The sequence below is a fragment of the Gadus chalcogrammus genome, chromosome 14 (genome assembly GCF_026213295.1).
Source record: "Gadus chalcogrammus isolate NIFS_2021 chromosome 14, NIFS_Gcha_1.0, whole genome shotgun sequence".
NCBI lineage: Eukaryota > Metazoa > Chordata > Actinopteri > Gadiformes > Gadidae > Gadus > Gadus chalcogrammus.
Genome location: NC_079425.1, coordinates 20,715,330 through 20,726,330, shown reverse-complemented (window position 1 = coordinate 20,726,330; position 11,001 = coordinate 20,715,330). Strand labels below are relative to the sequence as shown.

Here is an 11,001-nt window from a genome sequence, read left to right as displayed (position 1 = left end):
GGAAACTGAGAACACAGATGGACAGATATGTGTGTGGGAGACATACGGCCGGACAGATGTGTGTGGGAGAGTACCAAAGTGACTTCTCGATGATCTTGGTTCTGAAAACCTCTTCCTGATCCAGGTTGACGGTGCAGTAGCAGTCTCTCATCTTGTTTGGCCCGGGGTAGGGAGGGATGTTTTTGGCTTCCCCTAGGAGGGTATGGCAGGAGGGAGAGAGGGACGGAGGGAAGGAGGGGGGGAAGGGGAGTGAGAGGGGGGGAGGGAGAGAGGGAGGGGGAGGGAGGGAGGGAGAGGGGAGGGAGGGAGAGAAGGAGGGAGGGAGGGAGAGGGGAGGGAGGGAGGAAGGAGGGAGGGAGAGAAGGAGGGAGGGCGAGAGAGAGGAGGGAAGGAGGGGGAGAGGGAGAGAGAGAAAGGGAGGGGGAGAGGGAGGAGGAGGAGGGAGGGAGGGAGGAGGGAGGGAGGGAGGGAGGGAGGGAGGAAATAAAGAAAGAAGAAGGGGTAAGAGATGAACTTTGGGTTAGATATTTGTCAGAAACATTGAGTCTGTGTTGAAAAGTCGTAGATCAGATGTTGACTATATTTTAGTTCAACGACATGTTCATTAGTTTATTGATGATGAAATGGTTGGTCGTGACTCGTGAACCATATTAAGATAACGCTGAGGGAAACACTTACACTGGGCTATAAGGCGACATCTTCCAGTATTGCTCCAACTGAACTAGCCCTGGCCATACAGAAACAACAAACACAAACACACACACACACACACACACACACACACACACACACACACACACACACACACACACACACACACACACACACACACACACACACACACACACACATTTGTCTGTATTGTTTTCCTGTGTAGGACGTTTCCTGTGAAGTCCTCAGAAGTAGAGTCCTCACAAGGTCAGCAGACCCTCATGGGACAGGTAGCACTCCTCACACACTCACACGCACACATGAACACACACACACACACACACACAGACACACACTCAGGTGTCTTTTAGCCTTCACCCGCTAGCTAGCATTTATCTCCTAGGTAACCTGTAGCTAGCCTTTATCCTCTAGCTAGCTAGAGGATAAAGGCTAGTTGGGAGCTGGCTCTTCGCTCTCTTCCTTGAACTGTAACTCTGAGAACTCTGAGAGTCCAGGGGGCAGGTTAATATTCAGCTCAAGGCTACAAATACATATTCACAAATTACATATTAACATATTAACAACAACAGTTCCTCCTCTACTAATGAGTACCGCTTCAAGACCTGCATTGCAGTGATGTTTGATCTGGATGAAGCGGGCAGATCTATATGTTTACATATCTAGTATGCATCATGATACAAGATAGGTAGGGTCTCCTTTGCTGTCTGTAGTCTCTTAGGTCCAGGCTTTGACTCTCCCGAGATGGGAGTTGAACAGGAAGTTGAGACAAAGTAACCTTTTCTCCTCTGACAAACCAACCATTATAGCTGCTGTCATACTTGGAGAACATCTCAGCGTCAGAACGTCTCGTCTCTCAGAGTAAAATACACAAGAAGCTTTTGTGAAAACAACAGCATCAAGGCAATATCACTGAGGAAACAAAGACTCTACAAACATATTATTGCCACACAGGAAGAGACCCTACAAACACATTATCACTGTAGAACCAGAGACCCTACAAACACATTATCACTGTAGAACCAGAGACCCTACAGTACAAACACATTATCACTGTAGAACCAGAGACCCTACAAACACATTATCACTGTAGAACCAGAGACCCTACAGTACAAACACATTATCACTGTAGAACCAGAGACCCTACAAACACATTATCACTGTAGAACCAGAGACCCTACAGTACAAACACATTATCACTGTAGAACCAGAGACCCTACAAACACATTATCACTGTAGAACCAGAGACCCTACAAACACATTATCACTGTAGAACCAGAGACCCTACAAACACATTATCACTGTAGAACCAGAGACCCTACAGTACAAACACATTATCACTGTAGAACCAGAGACCAGTACAAACACATTATCACTGTAGAACCAGAGACCCTACAGTACAAACACATTATCACTGTAGAACCAGAGCCCTACAGTACAAACACATTATCACTGTAGAACCAGAGACCCTACAAACACATTATCACTGTAGAACCAGAGACCCTACAGTACAAACACATTATCACTGTAGAACCAGAGACCAGTACAAACACATTATCACTGTAGAACCAGAGACCCTACAGTACAAACACATTATCACTGTAGAACCAGAGACCAGTACAAACACATTATCACTGTAGAACCAGAGACCCTACAGTACAAACACATTATCACTGTAGAACCAGAGACCAGTACAAACACATTATCACTGTAGAACCAGAGACCCTACAAACACATTTTCACAGTAGAACCAGAGACCCTACAAACACATTATCACTGATGAGGCAGAGACACTAAAAAAACCTTTTTCACTGTAGATTCAGAGACCCCAAAAACACATTATCGCTAAAGAACTAGATACCCTAAAAGAAAAAACAATCACTGGAGAGGTAGAGACCCGAAAAAAACGTATTATCACTGTAGAAGTAGAGAACATACAAACATATTATCATTTATAGTTTTCTTTTATCACATGTGTCTGTGATAAAAGAAAACTATAAATATTTATCTCAAGTGTAGACACAATGAATAGATTAGAACTATTAAACATATTATCAGTTTAGCTAGAGACCCTTCAAAAACATTATAACTGTAGAACAACCAAAAAACTACAGAACTACAAAAAAGAAAGAGGGAGAAGGGAGGGAGAGGTGGAAAGATAAATGGGTTGGGCATGCGGGGAGAAAAAAGAGCGAGAGAGTGAGAGAGAGAGAGAGAGAGAGAGAGAGAGAGAGAGAGAGAGAGAGAGAGAGGAGAGAGAGAGAGAGAGAGAGAGAGAGAGAGAGAGAGGAGAGAGAGAGAGAGAGAGAGAGAGAGAGAGAGAGAGAGAGAGAGAGAGAGAGGGTGGTGGGGGGGGCTGTAGTTACAACAGGAAATGAGATGAGGAGAAAGGAATTCGACTGAATCCAAGATGGAGTTTAAACGGCACTGAACCCATTACCCTGGTGTGGTGTTTGTGTGTGTGTGTGTGTTTGTTGTGTGTGTGTGTGTGTGTGTGTGTGTGTGTGTGTGTGTGTGTGCGTGTGTGTGTGCGTGTGTTTGTGTGTGTATGTTAATGCCTGTACTAATGCGTGTTTTAAAGGGTATTTATGTTTTTATTTAAATGTGCACTTTCGTTCTTAGTGTTTACATTTGTGTGGATGTGTGTTGGTTTGTTTATAAGTGTGTTGTATGTATGTGGGTGTAGACCAAACAACACTCATATATTGCTTCACTTTATAGACATACACTGTACAGAAGACACAATGTTTAACAACACTGTGTTGAACTTAACTGTATAGAGTTTAAAGAGACACTGACTCTAAAGAGATACACTGTATATAACAACACAGTTTTAAACTCAACTGTATAGAGTGCCGATGTATAGAAAACACTGTATATAACGACAATGTGGAGAAATACAATTTTTTAACAGTGGTGTATATACACTGTATAGATCAACATTTATTTTGAGTTGTCTGCATAGAAATAGATTAACTGTATAGAGATACACTGTATATAACAATACTAAGTAGAACTACACTGTATGGAGTGTATAGAGTGACACAGTACAGATACACTGTATATAATAATAATAGAGGTATACTGTATAGAGGTTATAGAGTCGCACTGTATAGAAATACACTGTACATAACCACACTGTTGCACTTTACTGTATGGATAACTCCACTGACACTGATCTGTGCTACTATATTTACAAACACTTCAACACTTATATAGAGCTGTCTGCATAGAAATAAACTGTCTAGAGCTACACTGTATATCAACACTGTTTAGAAACACTGTATAGAGCAACACTGTATAGATAAACTGTATAGCAATGCTGTGTAGAACTACAATGTATAGAGTTAGTGGCACCGTCTGTTTTTGTCCCCAAAGGGGGCAGGAATACTCAGATCAATATCCTAACATTAAATATTTCCTGACCCTCATATCGGTTTCACACTGTACCGGTCTCACATTGATGTAATACCGGTTTCACACTGGTGTCGTAGTGGTTTCATTAACACTGGTGTACTGTGTCATACTGGTTTTACTAACGCTGTTGGGGCCATAAACATTCACTGGTTTCACTCAATCAAACACTGAATCAATACACCCTGAAATCCCACAACAAACCCCCATCTCTGAAGCTACTGCACACAGTGTGTAATGCCCTATGATGTTGTGGTGTTTTGCATGCTGATGTTAATCATTGTTGTGCGGAAATCTCAAGGTGAATGTTAAGGGTTCTTGCTGGTTATTTAAAACTCAGTAAACAGGACGAGATGACTTGTCAAATGCCATGGAACCATGCTACATGCTAATAACACTCTAGCTAATGCTAATAGCAGCTAGAAGAGGTTTGATATAAACAAGCTAGTACATACTAATAACTTGAGGACAGGATGATATGACACAGCTAGCTACAAGTTCATAATGCACTACCATTGGTATGATATTAACCAGCCAGCCTCATGGCTTATTAACTTCAGCACCTTATCTTAAAAGTTTTGGAGATTATGTAGTTTAAAATCCCAACCAATCAGAATGCATTTCGGACAGATAATTATCAGCAGGTAATAACTAAAGGCTCTGGCATAGCTCACTAGTCAATGGAACGTAGCCTATACAGTGCAGACAGACAGTCAGTGGTCATGGAGGTAAACAGTGATGACAGACAGTTCACTAGTACATGGAAGGTACATGGTGCGAGACAGACAGTTCACTAGTACATGGAATGTGCACGGTGCAGACAGACAGTTCACTAGTACATGGAAGGTACCAGTGCAGACAGACAGTTGAGTTAGTACAAGAACGGTACACAGTGCAGACAGTATTACACTAGTACATAGAAGGTTCACAGTGCAGGACAGACAGGTCAGTGGTTCATGGGAGGTTCACAGTGCAGACACAGTCTGCTGAATTTCACCGTCTAGTCCAGCCTTACATTTCCCACAATCTTTGCGAATAGTTTCCCTTTCTGGTTCTCCAGTATACTGTAGGTCTTGATGTGAAAGTTCGTTATTTATATATATTATAACTGCTGTTCCTGACACATATGCACGAACATATGAAGCCTATACAGGATGGTGCGTGACATTTCACAACAAAAAAGCATTTGATGATGAATCTCATAGAGATGCTCTGAGTAACACTGATAATCTCACACCAGGTACACATGCTCACTAAGTCTTCAAACAGATGCTAAGGCAGTCTTCTGCAGAGGGCAGCTATAGCAAGTTGTGGGTCATTGTGTTTATGGGCACCCCAGCAGAGGCTATTCTTTGTCTGGTAAACTGGGATATAAACAGGGCTTAAGGTGATGAGTACCATCTGATTATCAATCACTGCTGATCAATACTCACCATCCTCACAGCGCTCACCCCAGCGGAGTTCTCTCTGTCTGGTATGGCGGGATTATGAATAAATGGGCTATAGGACTATAAATGGACTTAACGCTGACCCAAAATCACCAATCACATCTCTCCCACATCCACCCCACCCTGAATCCATGGCAACATGTCACATTAAGGGAGGTAGAGGGGTGATCTACGATGTGTTTAAAATGAAGGGGCGGGGTGGGGGGGGGCAGCAGCGGATGCTCCATAATCACTGACCACAGTCTGCTTCTCTCTCGCTCTTGGACTATATTAGCATGTGGCAGTCCAGGAGACACAATAACTTCTTACTCGCGGCTGTTCATGCTCCCAGGAAGTGAATTCAGGGTAGTTCCTGTTTCCTTTGCTTCAGACAGCCAGTAGCTTCCCCGGAAGTATAGGCTTTGCCCTCATGTTTGTATCTAAGGGTGTTTTGTCCAAGGGTGTGTATCCAAGGGTTTGTGTGTGTGTGGTGTGTGTGGTCTGTTGTGTTTGGTGGGTGTGTGTGTGTGTGTGTGTGTGGTGTGTTTGGGTGTGTGTGTGTGTGTGTGTGGTGTGTGTGTGTGTGTGTTTATCTGAGTGTGTGTGTGATATCATGTTGTGTGAATCTAAAGGTGTGTATATATCGGTTTGTGCATCTAACACGCACACAAACACACACGCACAAGGCAGAGATACATTTGAAAGGCCCCCCCCCCCTAGAAGATTTAACCGATTTAGAAAACGTGGGTGAACTACTTGCGAAACCACACCTAAACAAGTTAAGATACTTCACTTGTTACTGTTTTGATTGGTATGTGTGGAAACAAGTACTGATTTTCGAAACCGGAATCTCGCGAATCCCTCACGCGTGTGTGCATTCATATACAATTTATTCATTTATTAATTTATATTTGACGTGAGTACGAACGCTGTCACGGACTTTTACAGAAGAGGAGAGGCAATCAACAGTTCGTCGTGTTTCATGTGAAAACAAGCAGCGTTGAGCTGTGAGCAGGCCGGCCTACAATTCACATGAGGGATGAAACCAGACATGTACAACATGGTCCGCTACCCGAGGGACAAAGCACGTCCGCTCAACGCGCTATGACTCGGTAACACACGGGGTAGGCTCGGTAGAGAGCGTACATCCAGAAAGTGAAGAGGCGAGAGAGTGAGTATCGAGGGTCTGTAAGTTATCCCACTATAAAGACCTAACGGTGAGGCCGGACCGGTGTACGGTTTCATTAATAACAATGATATAGGCCAACATGTAGACCAATGAAATAGTCTCTCTGTAGACCCATCATGACGTTGGCTTGGAGAGGGGGTTGGGCAGAGATGTGGATGTCACACAGCTAAGGATTACTCCAATCCGATATGGAGATATACATCCAACTTGACATGATTCTAGTCAACACGGGACCCGAACTCAGACCGCAGCCGGGAGAACCATGAGCGACCTGGACTCCTCTAGTCCAGTTGTTCATGTGTGGAGCGGTGCGAGCCAGCTGTGCCTTTTCTGGATGTGGGTTTTGACTGTGTGTGCGTGTGTGTGAGCGTGTGTTTGTGCGTATGTGTGTGCGTGTGTGTGTGTGTGTGTAAGTGTGTGTGTGTGTGTGTGTGTGTGTGTGTGTGTGTGTGTGTGTGTGTGTGTGTGTGTGTGTGTTAGGGGTGTAACGGTACACGTATTTGAACCGAACCGTCACGGTACAGGCACTTCGGTGCGGTTACAGAGGTGTACCGCGGTCCGTAAATGTGGCGTGCATAGCGTTAATATGGCGAATGTAAAGGCTTGTTTTGCGGTGCGGAACTTAAAACTTGAAGTCGGAGTTCCCCCCGGACCGTTTAGGCTTATTATGCTCGGATCGCACGTGCGCGACCTCCGCGTAGTAGCAGTAGCAGAGCGCGATCGCGACTGTGTGGATTGATGTCTACTAGCGAACTGAGAGCGAACTGCATGGCGAGCGACAACAGAAAACCGGAGCTTGAAGATGCCCCCCTGTCATTTAAATCCCAAGTGTGGGAGAACTTGGATTCCAGGTTAATTATCACAATGGGGAAAGACGAGTGGACAAGTCGAAAGCTGTGTGCAGACATTGTTCAACAGCGATCGTCTATGCAAATGGAAAAAACACATCGAACATGCACAACATTTTCGCCCCCGGTACAATTTTAACGTGACAGCACCATCCAGGTGTTACTGTCACCGCTGCGAAATGAAAAAAAGTTGTTCAAACCGTTCAAACCCAGCTCCCTACACTATTTAATCAACCCCTACACCTGTCTGGGAATTCAGAACGGGCAAATGCCATCACCAGGTCTATTGGTTTTTCATTGCCTCTGACCTACTGAGAGGCAATGAAAACCATAGATTATCAAATACATAAGATGTGATTTAAGTTAAGGCTGCAGTTGCACTTTTATTTAATGATTGATATTTATGAGAACTTCAGAGCTTTAGAGAGCTGCAGGAATATTTTCTTTAAACCCTTAAAGTTTACATACTCTTTGTTTACATACCAGCTTAAAGAGCCTAGACTGAGCATTAACACTGGATTTTTCATAAATGTTATGTTAGGGTTATTGGAGAATTGCTGCAGTATTTTTTTTATATTTGTTACACATTTTATTTGTATGTTTCATACTGACAGCTAAAACGGTTGTGTTTAATTCGTACTAATTAAACTTATGTTCGTTCTGTCAAGCAATCCGTTTTTTCACCATAACTATGAACCGAACCGTCCTGTACCGTACCGTGACTTCAAAACCGAGGTACGTACCGAACCGTGACTGTTGTGTACCGTTACACCCCTAGTGTGTGTGTGTGTGTGTGTGTGTGTGTTTCTGTGAGAGTGTGTGTGTGGGTGTGTGTGGTGTGTGTGTGTGTGTGTGTGTGTGTGTGTGTGGTGTGTGTGTGTGTGTGTGTGTGTGTTTTCAATGTGTGTTTTGTAGCCAGTCCGCAGCCAGAGAAACGTGTGATTTGAATTACAACACGGCATGAAGCAGAAGTGTAGCCGTCGGACACACACACACACACACACACACACACACACACACACACACACACACACCACACACACACACACACACACACACACACACACCCACACACACACACACACACACACACACACACACACACACACTGGGGGTAGGGGGTAGTCTAGCTAACGCTTACCTATTTTGATTTTAACGCTCTGGAAAACACGGAGACCCTCCTCTTCGACGGCCATAGTCCCGCCGTGTCGCCGCTCCTTTAAACACAACCAGATCTTCAGCTACTCTCGCAACCAGTCAACTCCGCTACTGTGGCGGGGTAGTGCATCGATGCTCCCCGGGAGCCAGCGTCCGTCTGCGGCTTCGACTCCTCGACTCTCCCCGGCAGCATCTCCGGTGGAGGCGTGGCCTGGCGTGTCCCCGCCTTCCTCCGGTTGAGTGACAAGTTTCGTCTGGGAGAATGGGAGACTTGGAGCTTGCTTGCCCATGTTTTCAACACTTGGAGCGCATTTACAGCAAAAACATTTCCCGGAGAAAACGGTTGACCTGTCACTCTGGGACAAGCGCCTCCTCACGAATGTCGCCAAAGGAGTGGATTGTGGAGTGTTGTGAGAGCACAACAGATGACATTCTCTGCAATTCGGATTATTTAAAATACTGTGGTGAGGGTGAGCATTTATAAAACCTAAGAGAGTCCACATCACAGAGGATCTGTCATGGACAACTAATAAGGCAGGGCAGCGCCTTTCCCTGATCCACCAGTCCTTCTCTAGAGTTGCAGAGTTATAGCGGACAGGAAGTGTCCCTGGTTAGGGAACAGCTGGAAGGCTTTAAAATAACTTATAGCCTACATCAGGAGGTGCAGAACCAGAGTCTGTAAGAACATGAAAGATTCTCACCAACCCAACAACGGACTGTTTCATCTGCTGCGGTCAGGCAAGCGATCCCGCAGTCACGCAGCAAAAACAGAGAGACTGATAGAGCTTCTTTCCCCATGCCATCGGGAGGGGATCAGGGTCACAGCAGGTCACAGAACATTGAAATTCCTTGTGACATTGAAAGCAACAAATATGTAGAAGAAATAAGCAACACATAAATATTCAGGATTCTATTCTTCTCATATTTTCTATTTTTTCAGATCCTTATTTAAATCATCTCCTATTGCAAATATTTTTGCTTATTTTTTACTGTAATGTTGCTGCTTTAAGCAATGTCACTGTATTGTACTGTACTGTATTGTGTATGTGACAAATAAACACACTGAATATTAAATGCATAAAACTGATTATTTCTTTGGCCGACTGCATATTGTCATAAATATAGGCCTACATAAATGTATTTATGATCTCAACTATTAAAATCACAAACAACTTTTATGCAATGTCATCTTAGATCATATAGCTCAGAATAGCCTGTTCTGGTGGAGGTAAGGGTGCAGATGGGGTTAAGGTTACTGTAGGCTGAGGTTAGGGCGTAGGTGCAGGTTAGGGTGTAGGAGGACTGGTAGGGTTCATTTGAAGGCTGTGGTTAGGGTGGGGGTGCAGTTAGGGTGAGGCCGACGGTGGAGGTTAGGGTGTGCAGAGAACCACACTGACAGCTCCTCTATGTAGAGTGTGGACCATTCTCCATATAGTAGAGTATAAAAGTTAGCTCATGGGTCATAATGTGTATTGAAGAAATATAAGTCAACGGTGACACTTTACCAAAAGGGTGCATTAATGGAAGGTTCATAAATGTTACCAAGAAATCCTTAACTCTCAACTAGTAACAAATAACAGAGCATAAGAAACAGATAATAGATAAAAGATGAGCAGAATAAAGAATACAATTAAACTATTTCAAACTGCTGGAAGTGATAATTGTTATATGCTAGGCATTCCACCATTCTAACTATCTTTATACTCTACATGTGTTTACTTGGGCGGGCGCATCAGAGGAAGTGAGCAGGACGACTGTGATGGAGACGCCCTGCGGTACACCACACATGCAGGTTTTTGTGTGTATCGTGCCACACACACACACACACACACACACACACACACACACACACACACACCACACACACACACACACACACACACACACACACACACACACACACCAACACACACACACACACACCACACACACACACACGTAGAGGCAGAGGGGGATGGAGGAGTAGAAGGATGAGGTGGAGGAGGAGGAGGATGCTGAGAGGTGGTGAGAGGAGGAGTGGGAAGAAGAGTGAAGGGAGGAGAAGGGTTGAGGAGAGTGAGGAGGAGGAGGAGGAGAGGGACGGAGAGGAGGAGGAGTATTTGGGAGGATGCGAGGGAGGAGGAAGAAGAGGAGAGGGAGGAGAGGAGGGTGGAGATGGAAAGGGAGACATTAAAGTGTAGGGTGGGAGGATTTTCTCTGAAGAGTAAATGTGAGCAGATATAAATACATTTATGTGAATGACATGACACCAGTTTCTTCTTCGGTTTCTTCTTCATACACATTTCCTTTATTCAAG

The 11,001-nt window shown here is 44.3% G+C and overlaps 1 protein-coding gene across 1 annotated transcript in view; it reads right to left on the bottom strand.

Moving 5' to 3' along the window:
- The window catches only part of LOC130403297 (ras GTPase-activating protein 3-like), a 14,585-nt gene extending 5,242 nt beyond the window's left edge, over positions 1 to 9,343 (bottom strand). The window contains exons 1-2 of the mRNA XM_056607585.1: positions 8,689 to 9,343; positions 75 to 192 (exon numbers count right to left, since the gene is read on the bottom strand). Coding sequence (XP_056463560.1) covers positions 75 to 192; positions 8,689 to 8,743 — 173 coding nt within the window. The 5' untranslated portion in view covers positions 8,744 to 9,343. The remainder of the gene's footprint in view (positions 1 to 74; positions 193 to 8,688) is intronic.
- Positions 9,344 to 11,001: the final 1,658 nt, after the last annotated feature.